This window comes from Dermacentor silvarum, chromosome 4 (assembly GCF_013339745.2).
Source record: "Dermacentor silvarum isolate Dsil-2018 chromosome 4, BIME_Dsil_1.4, whole genome shotgun sequence".
NCBI classification, from domain to species: domain Eukaryota; kingdom Metazoa; phylum Arthropoda; class Arachnida; order Ixodida; family Ixodidae; genus Dermacentor; species Dermacentor silvarum.
Window position 1 is genome coordinate 230,192,996 of NC_051157.2, and position 23,608 is coordinate 230,216,603.

Consider the following 23,608-nt stretch of genomic DNA (forward strand, 5'->3'; position numbering starts at 1 on the left):
ATAGCCACCACAGTTTCATCCGCAGCGGTTGCGGCAGACAGCAGTTTTATTTTGACTCGGTGCACACGTCTAAAGCCCCTACAACTAGAGTTTCACCAACCAGCGCCGCAAAACTCTAGTTGTATGGATGGGCTTTACATGCGTGTCCGCGTGCCTTCAAAAATGCATAATCGACATCCATCATGACGTCGACAGCGGCCGCAGGTTTCGTCCGCAGCGGTTGCGGCAAACAGTAGCTTCACTTTGACTCAGTGCAAATATGTCGAGGATGAAGAGCACCGTCTAAATTGAGATGGACAGACGATTGGATGGCAACCTGCTCACTGGTGAAACAATAATCTGGATGTGCGTGCGGTAGTGAAAAGCGTATCTCATATGAAGACATGTGCCGCGTCCGTGCTGCGAAGGAAGTCGCAGGCCTTCACCGCTGCGAGCACTTATCAGTCCCAAGATTTAAAAAATATTATGGGGTTTTACGTGCCAAAACCACGATCTGATTATGAGGCATGCCGTAGTGGGGGGACTCCACAAATTTGGACCACCTGGGGTTCTATAACGTGCACCTAAATCTAAGTACACGGGAGTTCTCGCATTTCACCCCCATCGAAATGCAGCCGCCGTGATCGGGATTCGATCCCGCGACCTCGTGCTCAGCAGCCCAACACCATAGCCACTGAGCAACCAAGATGGGAATCGCAGCTTCCGCACTGCTTTTATGCAAAACAGAAACAGCATTTGCTGATCCACTCAGTAAATAAACGCGTGTTGACGTGGTAAGCATTTGTTTGTTTTTTAAAACCTTTGATAATTCGACATTCAGTTAATTCAGAAATTTTTTTTCCCCGTGAAATCCGAATTAACAAGGTTTTACAGTACTCGAAGTAGAGTCGGCAGTAATTCTAAGACCTCTTATGATGACAGGTGCAATTGCTCCTCGTGCAATATGCACTGAAAACTCTCATTCTTTCTCGGTCTGCCGTGGCTGCGATTATGTCTTGCCTTGGCTCATGACAACTGCATCAAGTTTGCACCACATGGGTTGCACGTCACCATCCAAATAGCCTGTCCATCACCACCGTTGGCCCCAAACGTTGTTGCGCGCTATGCCTAGCATCTCACTTGAGGGGCGGGGGGGTTCCTCGCTCTGCATCTCATGCTCCTCCTCCGCATCACCCTCGTTGCTCTCCCCTCCCATCGGCCGGCTTACCTCGTTGAGAAGCGTGCTCGCTACTGCGCTTGTCGGCGGGATTTTCCCATGGAAGCCGCAGTAAAACCGGCATTTCTCTTTCACAGCTGCACTGTGAGCAGTATGCGTATACATGGAGTTCTATGGGAGGGTAAATGGGAGTCAGTCAGAAAAGGCTGCGTTGTAGCCAGTTCTGCACTGTTAACGGTTACATTATAAGTGGTCTAAGCTGTAATATGTCAGTAGGACTGTTGCAAAATCTTTGTAAACAATGTAACAAATTCATGTATATCAAATTTGTGCACTTTGGATGTTCTAAGGGATGCAGTTTACAGAACTGCGATATTTGTTCTTGGTCCAGAGTTACGAATTTGTAAACTCCTTTCTTCTATTGGCAACCTTGCCAATTTTCGAAAATTCCTTTTAAAAAGTTCTGGCCCTAAATCAAAATTCCACTACCGACAGTCACTACAATTTATATTTTCCCCTCAAATGCACCAAACTTAATTAAAATCAGCCCAATGGTTATCTCAAAAAATTGTTTCTTCGTTTTACATGTATTTGAATAGGCGGCATCAAAGTTGGGCCTGAGCTAAAGCTTCTTCTTAAAAAGAATTCTGTAATCTAAGGTTGTGCAAATACCAAATTGGGCGCAAAAGGGAGAAGGCTGTTGTTCCTCTTCGGGTTGGGGTCGGTGAGCGATGCGGACGTCCCACGCGTGCGCCGATGCACGCTTCGCGAGACCGTCTCGCGTGGCTAGGAGCAGGGCACCGGTATGGACGAACAAGGATCATTCGCACGTACCACCGCTCGCGTGACCGTACACGTGAACGACTACCGTAAAATTCCGAGCAAGCGCCCCCCCTCAAGCAAGTCGAAATTATCGGCAAAGTTAGGGGGGCGCTATCCCAGAACGGCACTAAAATTCAAGATGGCAACGACAAAATTTTCCCGCCAAAAAAAAAAAAAGAAGCGCAGTGGGAATCGCATTAAAATTTTATTGAACATGAACTTTTAAGTTTTGTTACTCGTGTTTATCACTCTCAGAACCACCGAAAGAACTACAGAAAGAGCGCATTGACGTTGCGCCAACGCGTCGCCGCAACCGGCGAAACGCACATTGGTTATGGAGCTTCTACTCCAGGCAAAATTATGTCCGCAAGAGTAAAGTGACGCGTAATGTTCACTTTATTAATAACCATGCCCATGGTGAAACGTTTCGCACTAATGAGAGTTCCGATACAAGTCAAGCTCAGCTGCAGTGCATGGCTACCGACGGCGGACAGCGAACTGCGGCTCGGCCATGCTCTCATCGCAGCTGGTGGCACTGCAAATATCAGCATGTTTTCTCCATCGTATGAAATTATTGCGAGGAGAGGGTAAAGCGGCAACGACGGTAACAAAATATTTCTGCTTGGGAGTGTCGGCGGTTCATTCTGAAGCGCCGTCTGCTACAGATTCGAAATGAACTGGAAAAGGCCTAGCGACGATATCGGTGGCGAGTGATTAGCAGCGGCGACGCCACAGCATAGCCGCGAGAACTCCTCTGTCGCCGAGTGGTCACACTGCTGTGCCACAGGGAAATCCTCTGTGCCGTGTGAGAGGCAGATCTCGCCGTCGGCCGGCGGTCCGTGAACTACAGACCGCCAGCCGCAGTTCGCCCCAATGCGCGAGTGTGCCCACTGGGGCGTCTAAAGTCCCTGGAAAAAAATATCTAGGGACTTTAGGGGCGCCGGGTGCGACCATGATTCAATGAAATGGCTCATTGGGGCACCGCGATGCGCACCGGAGCAATTTGCCGAATTTGCCATTATTTTCGTGGACTGGATGTGGCAGGCCAGTGTTGGTGAGGAGCAGGTTGGGGGGAGGCGCTTTCCCGGAACGGCGCGAAAATTTGACGTTGGCAGTGAAGTTAGGGGCGGGGGGGGGGGGGGGGGCTCTTGCATAGGTAGGGGCGCTTGCTCGGAATTTTACGGTAGGCGATGGTGTCATAGCATGGGGCGAACATATTCGCTCGCAATCCGGTCGCGGTTACTGTGCCTGTGTGTGTCACCTCTTCCTTCGTTAGGGCCTGTGTGTGTTACCTCTTTCTTCGTCCTTGTCTTTTTCATGCGCTATAAGCCTCACGATGTCATACCAACAAGCCCAAATCACTGCATTACAGCACTGTGTTGTCGTTCCTTTGTCCCAAGAGCATGTGTAAGACCCCACATCTGGCTGCCCAACGTGGACCTCTTGGGACATCGGACGATAATTTTGAGTTTTGCTCGGTTTCGAGACAACCTTTGTTTGAACCGAAGCGTATTCTTAGCGTGGATTTTGATCGCTAGCGTCGGCGGTGTGCTTTCTTGAGCAAGGCGACGGTTGCTGTAGCATGTTTGAACTTTTCAACATGCTAAGCCTTTTCGCGAGTGTTTCGAAGAACACTCGTCGGTACGAGAGCCACGTGGTCTGCATCTTGGAATAACGAGGCATAGCGCCCGCGAAGTATTGGCAAGCCTGAATCGAGTGCGTACGGAAGCCTCGTGCGTGGTCCGAATTTCTTATGTAAATAGCTTCTTCTATCTCTTTGACTTTGGAAGTCGCGGCTTTGGGAGCCAGGTGGCCGTGAGCCACGGGTGCCGTTCGGGGCCGACTGGTATTGCGGCCTGGCACCGGGCACTCCAACACTGTCTGGGACGGTGGGCGCCGTCAACTCGGATGCTGTGTGCACCGAGCAGGGTTAGGACCACCTCACAGAGCTAACGTCTCTTCGCGGCTGCCTGTTGTGCCCATTTTGGGTGATGTTTTCTTTTTGGGGGGGAATGCCGGTTGTTGTCAAAGTAGCGACGCATTAGGCCTAAGACTTTACAAAGCCGCCTGTCGCACGTTGAGGGACACAACCTGGTGGACCGTGCTGTTGAGGTGTCGCACATTGCTTTCCTCATTAGTTCGCCTCGCACGAATTGAAATTACTCGTTCGACTCAAGAAAGTAAGCTTTGTTCACGTGAACTTAGCATCTGAAATGCCGCCCGAGATTCTGCTAGCCGAATTGAACATCATACCACGTGGGCGATGCGTATGCCGAATTCCTCTCCCTTGCACTACTATATTGTATGTCGAGTGCATTGGAGTGTACGCAGCTTGAGCAGAGTCACCCCTGGTTTGCTGTCACCTGCACATCGTCTGCACTGCTGACCCGGACTACAATCGAGCTACCACAGGCGATGGAGATGCCCGTGGCCAGTTCGGCGCAGCGACTTCGGTGGCCCGGATGTCCGGCTCGCAACCCTCGGCGGCTGGGAAAATAGCCGGCAGTCACCGACGACTACTGCGGCTCTCGCCAGCAGGGCGCGTCGGCTGGAGCGACGCTTGCTCATGCCGACTTCTGCGTCGCCGTTTCCGGAGTCCTAGGCTGGAGTCGTGCCGTAGAATCTGCGAGCTGGTGCTGTGACCAACGGACGCCAGCGGTGAAACCCTGAGACAATGTCGGCTCGCATGTTACGGAAAGCGCGTGAGTCCTCAGTGTGGCCACTGCTGCATGTACTACCTCTTGTTCGCGAAGCACGCATTGATGTTATACAGTGTTGACATGTTTCGCCGGAGTATGCAGTGATTTAAGGTTGGGGGGGATGTGGGGATGCGCGACTCTCACGCGTCCCCTGATGTTGTTTTGCCCGCATGGCTCCCGTGTCCTGTAATCTGGATTCGCCGCGTAGCTTTATGGCGCCGGAGTTGCAGCGTACTACGAGAGATGGCGCTAGTGTAGTGCTTTGCGCTGCTAGCGCCACCGGACGGCAGGGGGGTTATGCGGGTGCAAAAAGGAGAAGGCTGTTCCTCTTCGGGTTGGGGTCGGTGAGCGATGCGGACGTCCCACGCGTGCGCCGATCCACACTTCGCAAGACCGTCTCGCGTGGCTAAGAGCAGGGCACCGGTATGGACGAACCCGGATCGTTCGAATGTGCCACCCTTCGCGTGACGGTACACTTGAACAATTAGGCGATGGTGTCATAGCATGGGGCGAACATATTCGCTCGCTATCCGGTCACGGTGAGTCTGACTTCTTTGATTTGTCGCGCGCCCATGTGAATGTTCTATGCGTAGTAATTCGGGTAGCATGCATTAGTGTATGAAAGGTGCAATAAATGCCCTTTTGACTGTTTGCACTACTGTGTGTGGGGTCTCACACATGCTCTTGGGACAAAGGAAAGACAACACAGTAGTGCAAACAATCAAAAGGGCATTTTTTGCACCTTTCATACACTAATGCACACTAGCCGAATTACAACCAATTGAACATTCACACGGGCGCGCGACAAATCAAGGAAGTCCGACTCACCGCGACCCGATAGCGAGCGAATACGTTCGCCCCTTGCTATAACACCATCGCCTAGTCGTTCACGTGTACAGTCACGCGAACGGTGGCGCTCGAACGATCCGTGTTCGTCCATACCGGTGTCCTGCTCTTAGCCTCGCGCGACGGTCGCACGAAGCGGGCCAGCGCACGCGCGAAGCGTTCGTGCGTGTTGGCCACCGATCCCCAGCCAAAGAGAGAGCGCCTTCGACCTTTTTCTCCCAAGTCACTCTGCCGTTCGGTGGCGTTAGCATCGCGACACTCGCGCCATCTCTCGCAACGCGCCGCGACCACTACGACCGCCTCCGGCACCCAGCCGCGCGGTGAAGCCGGACCACAGGAGACACGTGAGAGTCGCGCATCCCCACATGTGTTGTCGCTCCTTTGTCCCAAGAGCATGTGTGAGACCCCACAGCTGCTATAATTTCTTTCTCTCTCTCACTCTCATTTTCTATTTCCCTCTCCCGAGCATGCTCTCCTTCACTCTCCTTAACGTCCCATGTCAAGGCAACATATGCATGGCACGGAGAGGAGGCGAGACACATGCCGCTCTGCGAGGTGGTTGCTAGGCAACGCAGTAACATCATAGCTCGGTGAGGTTTTGCGGGAGCAAGCGGCACTTTTTACGATAAGCTAGAACAGCTTCGCTGTTAAAATGCGTTATTCGAGACATCACAGGGAACCATTATCAGCAATCAGCAACATATAAACGAAGTGCCGCTTAACTGTGATATCCTGATAACGGCACAGTAACCACTAATTCTTTGCATCATTGCATGACGGCAGCATGTGGTGCAGCGTTCTCACTACTCGGGCTGCGAAGGGCCACGTTGACGGGAACACTTGAGTGGCCATTGTTCCCATGGTGGAAAGACATAGATGGTCATTCCAAATACACTCGATCCTTGTTATAACGCAACAGAATATAACAAAATAATGGATATAACAAAGTAAATTAAACTCCCCTGGAAATTCTTATAGCGATCCATGTATTTACAACCTCGTCTTAACGAAGTGAAATTGTTCTGCGAATGGATTTAACGAACTAAATTCATCTCCGAAACCAAAAAATGCCCAACCGTTGCGCACCAAGTACATAACTTTCCGTGGGGTTCGGCACTCGTTCGCCGCAGCAGTTCAACCCATTCCTGCGACCCCACGTCGAATACATCATCAAGCAACACTGGTCTTTCTCACTGCCGTGCATAGCTGCACACCTGCGCACAAACTGCAGCTTATTATCGCACTTCTCCACTGACCTGCTCTTGTGCGTGCTTGGCTGCACGAGCTGTGCCACACGGCGCGGCTACACGCGCCAGTGCGAAAAATGAATGTCATCACTTCTGCACAGTGCACTGCGCAGGCTGGCCTAGCTAGGCGTAGCCTCCGAGATTTCCCCAGTGCAATCTCGGAGGGGGGGGAGACACACCATGCAAGGCAGCTATGCGCAGCTGCGAAAAAGTACTGCATTAACTTCTTTCTCTACGGTGCGCCACGAAAGCAGCTGCAGCTGGACCTGTTCTCAGAGTCCTCCCCAGCGCAATCTCGTGGGTCACACTCAGACCGTGCACTCACTTCTCCCTCTCCCTGCGGTGTGCCGCAAGAGCTGGCAGCACTGCGTGGCCTCCGAGATTGTCACAAATCTCGGGTGCAGCATGTGGTGCAGCGTTAGTCAGTATTAGTCGATAATATCTGCAGCTCCACGTCATGTTTCGTCATTCTGATAAAAACGCAAATTGCGTGACCTCTGGACAGACAATAAGACAGCCAAGATGGCGGATAATGGCGGCCGCATGCGTGTCGAGAATAGCACCTATAATGCACATGGTGCCACATGGACAATTGCGCAAAAACGAGAGTGACGCTGTCATGGCATTCGATACCGCATCAGCATACACACCCCGCACCATGCTGTTTGCACTGCACTTGGTATGCCTCCACCCTGGAGGCGTGCCCTGAAAATGTGTGACCACGCGTGACCTTCTTCATGACTTCTGAAATTTGTGCAACGCAGTCGCTCACTCATCTCGAAGGCCGCGTCATCATCACGGTTGGACTGAAGCGGGGCATGCGCTGCCGTGTGCCCAGTTTGGTCGCGCTTCTGTGCTTTGGTATTTCGCATAGGCCTTCTTTTTACCGTGCCCGGGAAAGCGTTCTTTGTAGCACTACGGCTATTTATAAAAAGTTTGTTATATCTGTAAGCAGTTTCCATAGGGAGGGGCAGAAAATCGTAACTGCACTGAAATGTGGTCGTTATAACCAATAGATTGTTATATCTAGGATCGTTATAAGTGGCTTCAACTGTAGTTTCAATGCAAAAATATTTCAGTGCTACAAACTTCAGAATACCAAACTTTTCAGCGAACCAATCATTACTCAGTTTCCATGTCACATTAACAACGCCCCATTAGTACAAACTAATATTTCGAAATCTCGGGATTCCTTGATTTGCATGTATCTTTTACAGCAGCCAGAACAATAGGCTAGTAGACGACAGCCGACGCCGCGGCGCATTCGTGCAGATAACGGAGGAAAAAAATGCAGAGAGGAGACTTCTTTAAAGCGAAGCTTTCTTTGCCACTTCCTTCGACTTTTGCGCTGCTGCTGCTGCTGTTTCCTTGCACGCCACGTCGGGGGTGGTTCAGGGCGTGTATATATATATTGCAGGAGCGCCACGGAGCAGAAAGTCGACGCGAGAAACTCGTTTGAACATTTTCATCGCGTGGCATGTGCACAATGCCTTCTGGAGCTCTCTGGGTGTCGCCACATTAACCTCTTGACAGCTGTAATTATCTGTGAACCCCTTTAAAAGCACTGCAGAAACTGCAGCCCTTACCTTTCAACTAACATGCAAGTCCAGAGGGGACGGAGGTAGAAGCGGGAGACGCGATAGGAGACGTCAGCGATATTTCGGTAGAGCGGAGCCACAATAGAGAGGTTTAGCTTGTCCGGCAATATGGTAAACGCGGGTAGAGCGGGCGTTGTGGCGGAACCGTAAACGAGAGCGGCCTGTATGGTGCTGCTACCAGGTGGCAGCACCATACAGGCCGCTCACGTTTACGGTTCCGCTACAACGCCCCAACACCCAGTCCACCCACGTTTACCCGATTACCGGACAAGCTAAACCTCTCTAATGCCCTCTGACGCGCCCTGAAGGATGGCAAAATGCCTTCTGAAGCTCCCTGGGGGACGCAACAATGCCCTCTGGACGTCATTATTAGACGCGACCCCCCGCAAAAGCATTGCAGGAGCTGTTGCGCTTGCCTCCATGCTCACCCGCAACAGCAACAACAGTTCAAGGAGGAGGTAGGGAGAGTGTTAGAGAGGAAACTTCTTTTTTCTTTCTGTTTTTTTATTGTGGAGGCAATGACGCATCAAGTTCTGCAAGCGCATGCTCTGCCCAGACAAGTGTCGCCTAGCAACGGGGTCACGTCTCTTCCTTCTTTCTGCGGCGGTACCAGCTACTCGCGCGGAGAAATGGAACCTCCGTGCTCGCGGGGATGCCACACGGTTGCACTTTCTGGATCGTGTTGTTTACACGCACTTGAACTTTGGAATAGTTCAGGTGTCTGCCTCAAGCAATACAGAAAGTGTTCACAGCAAGGAATGTGAAAAACAAACAAAAAGAAACATTATGCTTTATAGGCAAATGTACTCAACATTCGAGCAACCAAATACAGTCGAATCTCGATAATTCGAACTCGAAGGGGCCCGAAAATTTGTTCGAATTAAAAGAAGTTCGAATTAACGGAAGGATGTATTTTTAAAGTATTCGAGCACCATAGCACGATGAATGAACGGAGCGAGTCGTGAAATTTCGCGGCACGCAAGCGCATAGCAAGTTGCGCCCACGCCGGCCAACGCTCGGTTTCCGATAACGGCAGAAAACGAAACTTCAGGGAGCGGACGGCGCCGACATGGCGACGGGCGCACGCGCGCGCGGAGACCGTCGCAGGTGAGGGAGGAGGGCGGCAGGAAAGTGGATTTGGCCTCGGCAACTCCACCGGCAACTCCACCGCTTCGACGGCAGTGGCTTTGGTGGCTCCCCTCACTCTCTTTCTCAACTCCCTCGCAGCTCCCTCACCTTCGACTGTCTCCGTGCGTACCCGCTGGCACCGCCGGTACAGCTGGTTCGGCGCAGATTAGCTTCCTTGAAGTTTCATTTTCTGCCGTTATCGGGAAGCGAGCGTTTGCCGGCGTGGGTGCCGACGCCGCCGGTCCAGCCGGCCCGGCGCCAGCTTAGGGTACGGCCACGCTAGCGGCAAAAAACGCGCGCGTCAACGCCTTGCCGTGAGGCCACTGTGGCACGCGCGCCTCGCCACGCGGCAGCGCGATAAGATCTCCCGCGCTCTCCGAATGCACGAGCAACACCGCAAGCGCTCGTTGTTTCATGCGAGAGACGACGATCGTCGATTCAAAACCCGGCGCGGACCGGCGGCGGTCCGGTTGTGATGGCTCCATGACGTCACCCTCTGTCACATTTAAGAGGTCACCCGTGGCAAAGAAGAGGACGAAGAAGTTGGCGGAGCGTTCCGAACGGCGCGAGCGCGCGAGGCGCACGAACCGAGGCATAGTCGAGGGATGAACGGCGCTGTCCGTTGAGTTTCAACGTGGCACCGGGTCAGGAAGGTCGCATCTCCAGCTACGTTCTGGCGACGGGAGACTTGGGGGTCTGGTTGAGTCCGTGACGCTGGCCGTCCAAGGTGTGGCCGTCGACCTCGGCAAGTTCGGGCGAGGCTCCTGGACGGGCTGCAGCTTCTCTCGGCAGGACCAGGCACCCCAGAGAGGATCCCCCTTCTGCGGCAGACCGGCACGTTTGATTCTCCTCGGGACGCCACGTCGGCACTCCTGAAGAAGTTGCGACGCACCCCGACGCTAGGCCTAGGCAGGTGGGCCTAAGCAACGCCGAACGCCATCGCCGACGAGCCGACGAGCTCACCGCCGATAAAGAGACAACGCGAGGCGTCGGCACCTACGGCACTCTCAACGCTTCCGACGAGCCCGACACGTGTGCGACTAGAACTTCGAGACGACGATCCGTAAGAGACAATCACGTTTTGTTCACGACGCAGTTAGGCCGGGGCCAAGGTGGTCAGACTTTGACGAGTCAGCGCTCAGACTGACGTAGAAACTCTAAGACGGAGTTAGGCTCCTAGACAGAGATAGATTATTTTCGGGTAGTCTTGGCATTTAGCCAGAGTTTTGTATTTTGTATTGAGCAAGTATTTTTTGTTGAGTTATGTCTAGTTTCGCATGCCTTTAGTTTTGACTTTCGGTTTTAGTGTTGTGTGCCGCGTGAGATCACCATCCCTGTACATATTAAAAATCCTCGTTTGCTGTGCCGCCGGTCGTGTCTCTCCTCCATCGAGAGTAGCGCATGCACGCAACTCTCCACACTCCCAAGTAAAGGTGACACCCTCGTCGCTCTTGATTGGTTCTTCATCTCGCGGCACGTGGCATTTGCCGCAGAAATGGGTCTCGAACCCATATCGCGCGGCACGCTGCAAAACTCCCGATTCCTGCCGCTTTTGCCGCCCGTGGCATCATGCGTTGCCGTGCGTTTTTACCGCTAGCGTGGCCGTACCCTTAGGCCGCTCCCTGAAGTTTCGTTTTCTGCTGTTATCGGGAAGCAAGCGTTTGCCGGCGAGGGCAGTTCGTTGGCCGGACTGGGCCTCCGCCGCTGCATGATGAGGTCTCTCCTAAGCTTTTGCTCTATGGCGGTGTCGGTGCAATGCCGGTCGGAGGCGCCGCCGCGTTATTCGGCTCGCTGCTGAGAGCATTGTCGGTCCGCAGTATGTTCGAATTAATTGTCGCAAATGCTTTCGCGTTCGAATTACCGAGCGTTTTCGCCCATTGAAATACACATAACTTTGACGGGACCAGAGCGTCAGTTCGAATAAAGCGGCAGTTCGAATTAAGCGTGTTCGAATTAACGAGATTCGACTGTAGTACACTTTCTATATGCAAATTGTATTATTCAAGCAAAATTATTCGTAACATGCCTTCCACATTCCAGGCACCTACCGTCAAGGCAAAGGGCAGCGACAGGGAGCCATGGATGACGACTGCGCGGTTTTCACCGTCATAGTCCATGGATGAGATCAGCTTCAGCTTTGCATCCACCCAGTAGATCCTGCATCAAAACCTCAGTTAAGCCTCTATCAAATGTTGTCTCACTAAACCACTCTCAGTGCGCAATACCACACTTACCCTGCTGTATTCAGAAAAAGTTGACAGTCACTTTAGCACATGCTAAAGAGGATGCAGGCGAAAGCCTGCACGCTCACTAGACATTCTTTAAAGCACTTGACATTTTCATTCGAATGCATTGTTACTTCCTTTCAAGCTGACTTGGGTCACTGGGTAAAGCGCTGCTCTTCAATGAAGGGAAGAGCAAAGGAGGAGCTGACTGCAGGACAGGCCATGACGCATGTCAGCAGTGGCAATATGCAGTAATACCTCGTCAACTCGAACTCGCGTATCTTGAAAAATTAGCTAAGTCGAAATTCTCCGTGGCACCGAACCATTTCCCATACGTGCTAAGTATTTTTGGACAAGTTGCGGATACCTAGAAATCTTGACTGACAGTGGAACAAAAAACTCCACCGCCGGACCATTTGAACAAGCTTCACGCGAGGCGGCCGCGCCTACAACAAAACGGATGCTTTCCCCTAACCTGACGTCGGAACCTAGCGGCATAACTAGGTCAAGCAACCATGTGCCACGTCATGTGACGGGAGGGACTTGCGCACATGCGTGCGGAAAGGCAGGTCCTGCAAAATAGCACGCTTGACGCAGTTTTTGTTCGCTTTATGCAACGCACGCAGCACAAGTACGCGCTATGCAAGCAGGATGTACCGGTGACAGGTGAATTTAATGACACCGAGATCGCTGAGAAGGCTACAAACAGAGGCAACGGTGACGATGATGGCAACGACGACGAAGGGTCTCGAGAGGTGCCAACAACAGCCGAAACAAGAAACATGCTTCGCTTGATGTGAAATAAAGCAGAGTGCAGCGGCGGGAACAATCGGCTCATGCAATGTGTGAAGCAACTCGAGGATGCCTTTCCTAAGTCTAAGTGCTACCGCAAAGCCTTACGCAGTTTTTTTTTTTTTTTGCACTTTAAAATTGCAGTACTGCGAAACGGAGCTAGTATATCTCTGGTATGTTTTTATTTTAAATGCATAAGCCTTTCTATGCTTACCCAGTGGTGCCACTGATTTATTGAGATTTGGAGCAATTTTCAGAGCAGCAAAATCTTAAATTTGGAGCAGTTTGAAGCACCCAGATACAGATTTCGGAGCACTTTGGAGCTAATAAATGCCAGCTGCTAGACACGTCCTAAGCTATTTCAAACACTTAAAATTGACAAGCGTTATTCCAGAAAGTATTTGCTTGCTGTAAAATAATGTTGATCTGCCTCTAAATATACCCGTCGGGGTGGCTCAGTCAGCTAAGAGCTGAGCATGAGGTCGCGGGATCGAATCCCGGCCACGGCGGCCGCATGTCAATGAAGGTTAAATGCAAAAACGCCAGTGTGCTTGCGTTGTAGTGCACGTTAAAGAACCCCAGGTGGTCAAAATTAATCCAGAGCCCTCCACTACGGCGTGCCTCATAATCAGTACTGGTTTTGGCATGTAAAACCCCCAGAACGAAGAAGATGCCTCTAAATACACGAGTTTGCCTTTAATTTAAATGAAGACAACAAACCCGTTCACACAGTGTGCTGTAATTAGTTTATTTCAGGTTGAGTGAAGTTGCTCAGATGTCTTTTACATCGTATGATTTTTTTTTTCATTGACAGCTGACACTTTGTTATGTTTTCAACAAGGCTCTAGCATCAGTCAGAAACACCTGGCCAGACTCAATGTTATCAAAGCTTTTCTGAGCCAGGCCAGCATTGATGAGCCCCTCGTAACGCTCAGTCATTGCTTCAGACAACACCAGGTACTTTTCAACGGTCTGTTTTTCCTTATAAAGCTGAAGCCTCTGTTCAGCAACAGGCCGATTCACAACTGGCGCAGTGGTGCAACAGCCAAAATAGGATTTGGAGCAATTTTTGGAGCAGGAAAATCCAAATTTGGAGCAGGTTACGAGGACAAAAAACCTCTGTTTTGGAGCAGTAAATTCCAAATTTAGAGCAGTTTCACAAAGAACGCTTACTCATAAAACACCCTAAAATTTACCCTGCATAATTAAACACACCACCCAACTTTGCATTGAATTTCTGGGAATATATACGGTAATTCACATCAGCAGCGTAGGTGAGTGCAGGGGCACGATCGGAGATCGCTGTTTGGAGCGCGCGTTCAGTTTCACCGTGCACGGTTGATTTATGCCGCGCCTGGCGAAATTGAACGCATGCTCCGAACAACGACCTCGATCGCGCCCCAGCAGTGCACTGCACACAACTTTTTCCGCCAAACATGTGGAAAGTACACATGCATTTCTTCGTGAGTGGTTCCCTATCGGTTTTTTTTCTGACGACGTGTTGAGACGTTCCGGTGGTAGTCGAAACATGCAGCGACTGTTTGACAATCTTTTGGTATTTCGGCGGTGGCCTCCAGTTTCGGATACTATGGACTTCGGATAAAACATCATTTTTTTTTTCGGATTATCAGGGTCCATTGTAATGAGAGTCGACTATATATATATATATATATATATATATATATATATATACCATGTGTGTGTGTGTGTGTGTGTGTGTGTGTGTGTGTGTGTGTGTGTGTGTGTATATATATATATATATATATATATATTGTCACGTAGTAGTGACGGTAGAGAAAACAGTCGCAAAACTGTGTATGACGAAACTGGTTGTTTATTGGGCGAACCAGTGCCCACAAAAGCAAGCTACACTCAAAGCACAACGATAGCGGCGAACACAGTCGGCGATCGTCGAAAATCTGATCAGCGGCGAAGCGCGTCGGCTTTTATACCTGAGTCATCGAAGATTCCAGATTAATCCCTGATGCCCGCGTGTCTTCCAGAAAGTTCTAGACGATTCGCGTCGGTCATACAATCAGATAACATAAGCGTGGGTGAAAACAGGCAACGGAAAGAAGCATCGTTAACGTTTTAGAAACTTCCGATACAGGCACGTCCTGCGCAGAGCGATAACGTTCAAAATTTGTTAGCCGCTGGAAAGCGGCCACCGGTGAAAGAAAAACATGTATATGTGTCAATACCGTCCCCTTAAAAAAGCATCGTCCCGATGCTACAAACACGAAAGCGAAAACAAAACCATGCGTAATAAACAAAAAAACAAAAAAAGAAACAAAGTAACAAAGTACCTAACGTCGTCAGCGGGTCTAGAAAGGTTTAAGACACACCACATGGATGACTTCTGGTCGTGCCCGGCGCCGCTGTGATTGCGAAATGCCGTCTGGCACGACCTCATAGTCCAGTGCGCCAATACGTCGGATTATCTTATATGGTCCGAAATAGCGAGGCAACAGTTTCTCGCTAAGTCCTCGTCGGCGTATCGGAGTCCAGACCCAAACACGGTCGTCGGGCTGGTACTCGACGTAGCGTCGTCGTAGATTGTAGTGTCGGCTGTCGGTCCTCTGCTGGTTCTTGATGCGCAGGCGGGCGAGCTGTCGACCTTCTTCGGCACGCTGCAAATAAGTGGCAACGTCGAGATTTTCTTCGTCAGCGACGTCTGGTAGCATGGCGTCAAGCGTCGTTGCCGGGTTCCTTCCGTAGACCAGGTTGAACGGCGCCATGTGCGTCGTTTCTTGGACGGCCGTGTTGTATGCGAAGGTCACGTACGGAGGATGGCATCCCACGTCTTGTGTTATATATATATACACACACACACACACATGGTCGAGTACCGCTACAACGAAAATCATGGGACACGCAAAGCACGCTGGGTTGACCTCCTCTGCCACTTAATTGCTATGGGTTCTGTGCGCGCTATCGAGTTCCCGCACGCGTGCGAGGACGGAGCAGCAACCCCCCTCCCGCCCGCGATACCCTCCCGCAATACCATCCCGCTTTCCTCTGTGCGCGATTCGGCTCACCGTCGCACGCTTTCACTCGCACATAAGGCATATGGCGCACGAAGACAATGTTATCGCCTTTGGACTTTATACGGAACATCGCGGCGACCTAGCTTGCAGTAATGCACCTGATGTGCCTTATCATTGCTATCGCAATTATGTAGGAATGACACCCATACGCTTGCACGTGACCCGCGTTTACGGAGTGAAACGTGACTAATTTTTTAAAATTGTATACCGAAAGAACAGGTGCGTCTTGTACACCAGTACGACTTATGTTTTTAAGAGGGTGCAACCTTTACAAAGGTGCGAGTTACAGCCCGCAAAATACGGGTACAGTGTAATATAGCGAACGAAATCCGCGAACGAAACCGAAACCATCATCTAGGAAATCTTTGCGGTGGCGGAGGGGCAACGGTTGAGACGTACTAAAGGCGGTAAATGAAGTGTCAACTTTACGAGAGAATGCATTTCACGCTGCAGTTACAGCCTTTTTCGTGCATTGCGGCCGACGCCTAACTCAAAGCACATGCCCGGCCTATCGCGAAACACTCGCTTCGCGGCACATGCACCGTTGCAATGAAGCAGTTTGAATTATCTCAATCTCATTGCATATTTATGACAAAGTCGGCAAGCTTGGCAAGCTTGCGATTACCGGAAGTTTTATTTCCAGAAGTCGGTAAGCCTGGATTTCTTACGCTTCACGGCAAGCAAAGGCGTTACGCGAGTCCCACAGTCCGTTAAAGGGCAACTCCGGCGATTTTTTGACCATGTCGAGCTAATAAAATATTTAGGTTCCTGAGACCCTCCTGTGACTCACCTGATAGGAGAATTGTTCTGCAAATTGGAAAATAATTTTAAATATCCAAAAAAGCGCAAAAACGAAACCGAAACCTGAGCAAGCAGCCAAGCGAACCTCTGCGTGTGACGTCACGAATGTATCACCGGCGGGGAAGGCGCGCAACGCATGCCGGTCTCGCCCGCGGGGTGAACGAAACCGGCGAAGAGCAGACGCTCAGCTTATTCGAGACCGCGCCGGACCTTCGGGTGACATTGCATGTAAGTTGCACCACCTATTCGTATCTGTCAAACAGTGACAGTTATGATTCAGAAGAATTCAATAGCCACGAATCGCCGTTCTCCACCACTAGAGCCACCACTAGAGCCAGCACCCATGCGCAACATAACGCGCTGCGACATGAAGACCAAGGGTAGCCCTAACCACTGATATACGTGCTGCTTGGTATTTTAGGTGTTTTACCCCTCTCATGAAACCGCTTCGCATGCTCACTGTAAGATGTGGAGCACGACTTTCCGCATTTGTATCCCACAAGAACGCCGCTAACAGTCCAAAGCACCGACCGGTGCATTTGTTTACATCGGCAGGTACAGCGACCACTCGTACGTCGTTCGCTTGAGATAGCCGCTCATCAGTGACATCAATTAATGTCAGAACATATCAAAACACGTAGATTTTGTGCATGTAGGCACCGTTACATCACTCTGGGTCGAGCTGATACGTGCGACCACACACCTTCGGAAACAGCGAGCGGGAGACCGTAGTAGGGAAGCGTTGTGCAGCCTGCTTATCATTCTTCGATCGTATTCTCTTCATGCACACAATTAGTGTTCTGTAAAGTAGACATAGATTGGGACATTGCTCGTATGATCGTTCATTTATAGAATGTATAGTTTTCTCGCAGAAACGCCGATGTTATGAAGTATGACATCGTTGGCAGCTGAACGAGACGGTTGTTTACGCATGCTGTATCGAAGGGGCCTCCGCTTGCTGCCCACTTGGGATACGAGGCAAACAGTGCACCTCGTAAGCTAAATAATGAGTCAGCATAACAATAGGTAATAATACACCCATGGATTTGCGTAGTCACATTTCATTTAGGGAAGCGCCGGCGAGTGCGACTGGCCGCATTCGAGAACGGCAACATATACTGATGTTGATTGCGCGACGTGTTGTCGCTTTAGCTTTTTGCGTGTGCACTGTATGAAATGAGGAATGGTTTATTTCAAATCCGTATGGTCAAAACTGAACTACAGAAGCAGCTTTCCTCATCCTAATAGCTTAATTAGCTTCATATCAGTGGGTCTAGTCCGCCAGCAGCAGACGCACGAACTCGGCCACTGTGATAGGCTTAACCTCGGCTGAACGCGATCGGCATCGGCTCAAACTGTGTTTGCGGAAGGCGAGGGCTGAAGTTAGTGCAGCGAACAACGCAACACCGCTTGCCACCCCGCATCACTTGCCCGTCCACAGGGAATGCAACTTCTCGCGACAGCAACATCTCACGCCAAGCACTAGCTCACGATCGTCAACTCCTGCCATCTCCTGCACGCTCTTGTCGCTGTCGTCTGCATGATCCCGGCATGCTCTGCGTGGACCATTCCTGACGTCATGCACAATGTGGCCTATAACTGAGGAGGGGGTAAGGTAGGGTGCTCGAGGCAATAAATTAAATTCATTTGTAAAAAAAACTGAGCAACTCTCAAGCCTGCTTTTTTTAGGAGATGACGGAGGTATTCAGAGGAACAGACCCAGCGAATTTCATCGACATCCGTAGACATCGAAAAATCGCCGGAGTTGCCCTTTAAAAGAGCATCGCAATGTCATTGCAACCGAGAAATTTCGTGGCTGGTCGGGCGTTTTGGCGCAGCGTGACGGAATTTCGACATATATCACGGTTTTGGCGCAGCTAGGCGCAAAAATACGAAATTGTATCAAAATGGCGCAACTGGCGCAGCTGTTGCACCCCTGCTGGCGTCGACCGATTATTTCGACTCCAGCAATTCAAACAAGCACGATTATTCGGACTACTTTGAGGCACCATCACTGGCCCATAAATCTAAAGTACAAATACGACCGAAATTTCAGACACCCTAAGGTATGCTACAGTCGAAACCCTCGACAACGAATGCCGCAACAACGAAATTTCCGCTACAACGAAGATTTTACAATTGCCCGTCTGCTGCCCATAGAAAGTAATAGAAAAAAAATCTCTCCAAAACGAAGGCGTTTTATTCGGTATTTCCGCTTCAACGAACTTTTCGAGAACGAAACTGGGATTGAATTGAAGTTGGAACTGCCAAGTAGTCAAATTAGAAGGTCCTTCCAAAACTGTGACGATCGTATGTCTGCTTGAACGAGGTTTTCGCGAACGAAATCAAGTTAAAAGTACCGATTTACGCCACTGCAATTCATAGCCACGCGTGGTCATCACGCGCCTGCGTGGTCACCACAATTGCTGCCCTTTTTCGTGGTGTGTGTCCAGTCGAAATGGCTATTACGCCAACGAAGAAGCGAAAATTTCGCTCTCTCGAGAAGGCACATGTGATTGCCAAGGCAGAAAGTGGAAGGAGAAAATTTCGCAGTTTCACCAGAAAGGCGAAGCATCGATTGCGATAGCAGACAAGTAGACAGCTATATGAACTAAGGATCGTAGTGTTATCGGCCGTATAAACTTGTAAACATTCGCTTACGAACTAAATTACCAAGCACGGTGTCAAGCGCGCACAGGTAAACATAAAAACATTGCACTCGATGACCGCGGAAACTCGGTGTGTCAACACGCTAGAATTCTCGAGAAGGCGCGGCAACAGCAGCGAGCGAATTGACCTCCATGCCGTCTCTCGCTTCAACACCAAATAAATGTCGAAAGCACAGCGCACACTGACTCTACCGGCACTAGCTGCACTTTGCCCACATCGCAGATCGCTTTGACGATGAGGCCCGCCCGGGTGCGCACTTTGTGCACGGCGCAGATTGCTTTCAAGATACGGCGGCCGCGCCGCAGCCACTGTTGTCAACATGATGCCAACGTCTCGTCGTGTGGGGAAAATGACAACCCGCTAGACACACCGACTCCGGCGACTGCTTTGAAAGTAATCGATCCTTTTGACCTCGTCTTAAATGTTATCAGAGCCCACGACAATGACATTGCGATGGCTTTTTTAACGGACTGAGAGACTCGCGTAACAGCTTTGCTTGCCGTGAAGCTTAAGAAATCCAGGCTGACCGACTTCTGGAAATTAAACTTCCGGTACGCGCAAGCTTGCCAAGTTTGCTGACTTCGTCATAAATATGCAATGAAATTGTGATAATTCAAACCGATTCATTGTTAAGGTGCATGTGCCACAAAATGAGTGTTTCGCGGTCGGCCAGGCACGCGCGTTGGGTTGGGCGTCGGCCGCAATGTTCGAGAAATGCTTTAACAGCGGCGCGAAATGCATTCTCTCGTGAAGTTGACACTTTATTGACCGCCTTCGATACGCCTCAACCTTTGCCCTGACGCCATCGCGAAGATTTCCCGGACGATGGTTTCGGTTTTGTTCGCGGCTTTGCCGTTTGGCGTATGTATATACATACTAATTATGCGTCAACGAAGTTCCTCCACAACTAAATTTTTCGCGTGTCCCGTGAATTTCGTTGTAGTGGGACTTGACTGTATATAATTCGGACTCCGACTGCACAACTGCGCGCTAATTTGACCACCGAGTTGAGCCGGAATAGCAATATTTTGCAGTTGATACGTCGCTGGCATCGCCGTAGCATGGAGGTCGGCCATGTCGCCGACACCACCTGGAAACCGAATCTAGCAAAGCCTAGTTAATCAAGCACCGACCGCGCCCAAACCGTCGCGGAAGCGAACTTCAGCAAGCCATTCGGGTTGGCTCCGTGCGTCCAGCGTTTATTCGTTGACGGGTGAACTAGCGACATGGTCGCGGCAACTCAAGTTGTTTAAGCGGCACCGACTACACCCTTGATGTCTCTGCCAACACGGTCCACTCTTGCGCGGCGACTTTGTAGCGACGGATTCCGCTCGATTCAACATGCTGCCCTTTTCATCTACTGTTCTCTGCCCATATAATGCAGGCAGAGCGCAGCTTTTATACCACTGACGAATCGCAAGGAGCGACAGCAGAAAAGACATCGCTACAAATTGGGGTCCTGTTGCCAAAGGTTGAAGATTCGGTGCATGCATTAATTGTACTTTCATCTTTTTGTGGCGACAGCATAACAATGGTAGAGATACGGACTGACCAGATCGTAGGCAAGCTTACGGGCGAGCAGGACCGCGTTGACAAACTTCGGCTTTATGTTTGGACGATCCCTTTCCGGCATACTTTCACTTTCAAGACATTTCGCGCGACTAGCACTGGACACGTCAACGGATGATAGCATTCCTGGCGCACTACCAAGTATGCAGACGCTGACGCTAGTGACGCAAAATCCCACGAAAGTGAACGTGTCCCAGAAAGTGGTCAACCGAGAATAATGTCTTTTTTAGCCACTGGCGGAATAAATTCAGTTATTTTCTGGCGAATTTGAATATTTCCTACTCCCAATTATTTGGACTTTTAGGCGGTCGCCATCGAGCCCGAATTATCGGTCGCCAACGTATAGATAACGTGAAGTTTGATTTATGAAGCCACTTTAGTCATGCGCGCTATGAACGTCTGCGGGCCACACGTAATGCGCAGTCGTTAATTTTGGCGCACTTCGGCGCAAAATCATGTATTTTTATCAGGATGGCGCAGGAAATCTCGTATGGCGCAATCTGGCGCATTTGACGCAGGAGTGGGAGCTCTGCTGATTGTGATTTCGTTTTATCTAGGTTACACAGCATGCACGGCAGCTGTCTAGTGGTTGTGGATTGGGGCAGCGCAGCGCCAATATGAGTAGCAATGGCTGACCTCCGTGCCTCGTAGTCCACGGTGAGCCCATTGGGCCAGAAGATGTCCTCACGCACGATGACTTTCCGGGTGGTCAGGTTACCGTCCATGCTGGCCCGTTCAATCTTGGGCACGTCGCCCCAGTCCGTCCAAAAGAGCAGTCTGCACACAAACACACACCGGAACTCAGTCCATCTTATCAGTAACAAAAACTGCAATTGCTGGAATACAGATGCATGGCTGAAGACAGCACAAGGTTGACAGACAACACACGTGCATCAATCACCTTTGTGCTCCCTATATATAGCCTTGCCTCCAAAAGCTGGCCCCTACTGCAAAGAAAAACATGACTACTGCCATATGCATAATTTCAGTGGACATTCTTTTTGGCATCATTTGCAATGGTCATGCAGGTGTAACAGCAGTGAAAGATGCTAGTGAGCACTCCTCTGCTTGTGACAAGGAATGTCTCTGGAGCCAACAAGGGGACTTGTCTTTGTCAGGACTGTTTTGGAGCTCAATTCATAGGCACCCGTTCCTGTGTTGAGCGTTGGCGTAACCAAGCGAACAAGCGCAGCAGATGAAAGAGCAAACGTGGAGCACAACGGCTAATAAAAAAAGTGGCAAGAGTGAAGAGAGTGCGAGGAGGATAGCGGAGGAGGAGGATGCAGCAGAAGCATGAGGCAGAAAGCAGAGGGAGGGTATGGCAAAAGCGTGAGAAGAAAAGCGTAGTGCCGCGCAAGACGCACATGGCGGCGACAATGGCTACGAGATGGCTACGCAGACAGACCCATCTGGCGCGCGTCGCCAGGGAGGTCTGTCTACGGTGGCTGCTGTGAATCGCACCCACACGTCACTCACGCACTGCTTCTGACGATCTCCCGACTAGCGAGGCAATTGCGCCACACTTCGCTCCGTCTGCAATGCGCCGCACGAGACCGATTGTCAGCGCCACCGAATATATCGTGAAATGAAAACACATATAGAGCTGTGCCAAATTTCGCATTAGGGAGTATTGTATCTGTTGGTGATTTTTTTTTTCCTTGCCCACCATTATTAAACACCCACCCACAATGAAAACTAAATGAGAGGGTGTTCTAATGGTGACAACGATGGAATGCTCAAAGGGGGTTAGGCCGCTGGTTTAGGGGTGTGCGAATACTGGAATATTCGATTTTAAATCGGGGATGTCGCACGAACTTGCCTTGGGCCTCCCGATTTGAGAACTCTTTACCGTCGGCGCCGACAACTACGTGTGTGCAGTGCCAATGACCACGCAAAGTTGTGCGGTGAGACCTGATGTGCATTCCCCAATTTTGTCTGTCCCACAGATTGGCCTTATAATAAGCTGACAATCACCCACAGAAGCCACCTGCCATAAAGATGGAAAAACTCTCGTGTTTCCTGGAAGAAAACTGGAAAGCAATACTTTTTAAGCAATAGTAGGTTGCCATTAAGCACAGTCATCATCATCATCATCAGCCTATATGTCCACTGCAGGACGAAGGCCTCTCCCTGCGATCTCCAATTACCCCTGTCTTGCGCTAGCGTATTCTAACTTGCGCAATTTCCTAACTTCATCATCCCATCTGGTTTTCTGCCGACCTCGACTGCGCTTCCCTTCTCTTGGTATCCATTCTGTAACCCTAATGGTCCACCGGTTATCCATCCTACGCATTACATGGCCTGCCCAGCTTCATTTCTTCCGCTTAATGTCAACTAGAATATCAGCTATCCCCGTTTGTTCTCTGATCCACACCGCTCTCAACGACAGTGGTAAGCTCCCAGTCAGGATTTGGTAATGCCTGCCGTATGCACCCCAACCCAATTTTATTCTTCTGTAAATTTCTTTCTCGTGATCAGGGTCCCCTGTGAGTAATTGACCTAGATAAATGTACTCCTTTACAGACTCTAGAGGCTGACTGGCGATCCTGAATTCTTGTTCCCTTGCCAGGCTATTGAACATTATCTTTGTCTTCTGCATATTCATCTTCAACCCAATTCTTACACTTTCTCGATTAAGGTCCTCAATCATTTGTTGTAATTCGTCTCCATTGTTGCTGAATAGGACAATGTCATCTGCAAACCGAAGGTTGCTGAGATATTCGCCGTTGATCCTCACTCCTAAGCCTTCCCAGTCTAAAAGCTTGAATACTTCTTCTAAGCATGCAGTGAATAGCATTGGAGAGATTGTGTCTCCTTGCCTGACTCCTTTCTTGATAGGTAACTTTCTACTTTTCTTGTGGAGAACCAAGGTGGCTGTGGAATCCTTGTAGATGTTTGCTAAGATATTCACGTATGCCTCCTGTACTCCTTCATTACGCAATGCCTCTATGACTGCTGGTATCTCTACGGAATCAAATGCCTTTTCATAATCTATGAAAGCCATGTAG

At 50.3% G+C, this 23,608-nt stretch overlaps 1 protein-coding gene across 1 annotated transcript in view; it reads right to left on the bottom strand.

Annotated features, from left to right (window-relative positions):
* Positions 1-21,493, bottom strand: part of LOC119451035 (low-density lipoprotein receptor-related protein 6) — a gene marked incomplete at its 5' end in the record, with an annotated part of 156,837 nt that extends 135,344 nt beyond the window's left edge. The window contains 2 exons of the mRNA XM_037714466.2: positions 11,545-11,653; positions 21,237-21,493. Coding sequence (XP_037570394.2) covers positions 11,545-11,653; positions 21,237-21,493 — 366 coding nt within the window. The remainder of the gene's footprint in view (positions 1-11,544; positions 11,654-21,236) is intronic.
* Positions 21,494-23,608: the final 2,115 nt, after the last annotated feature.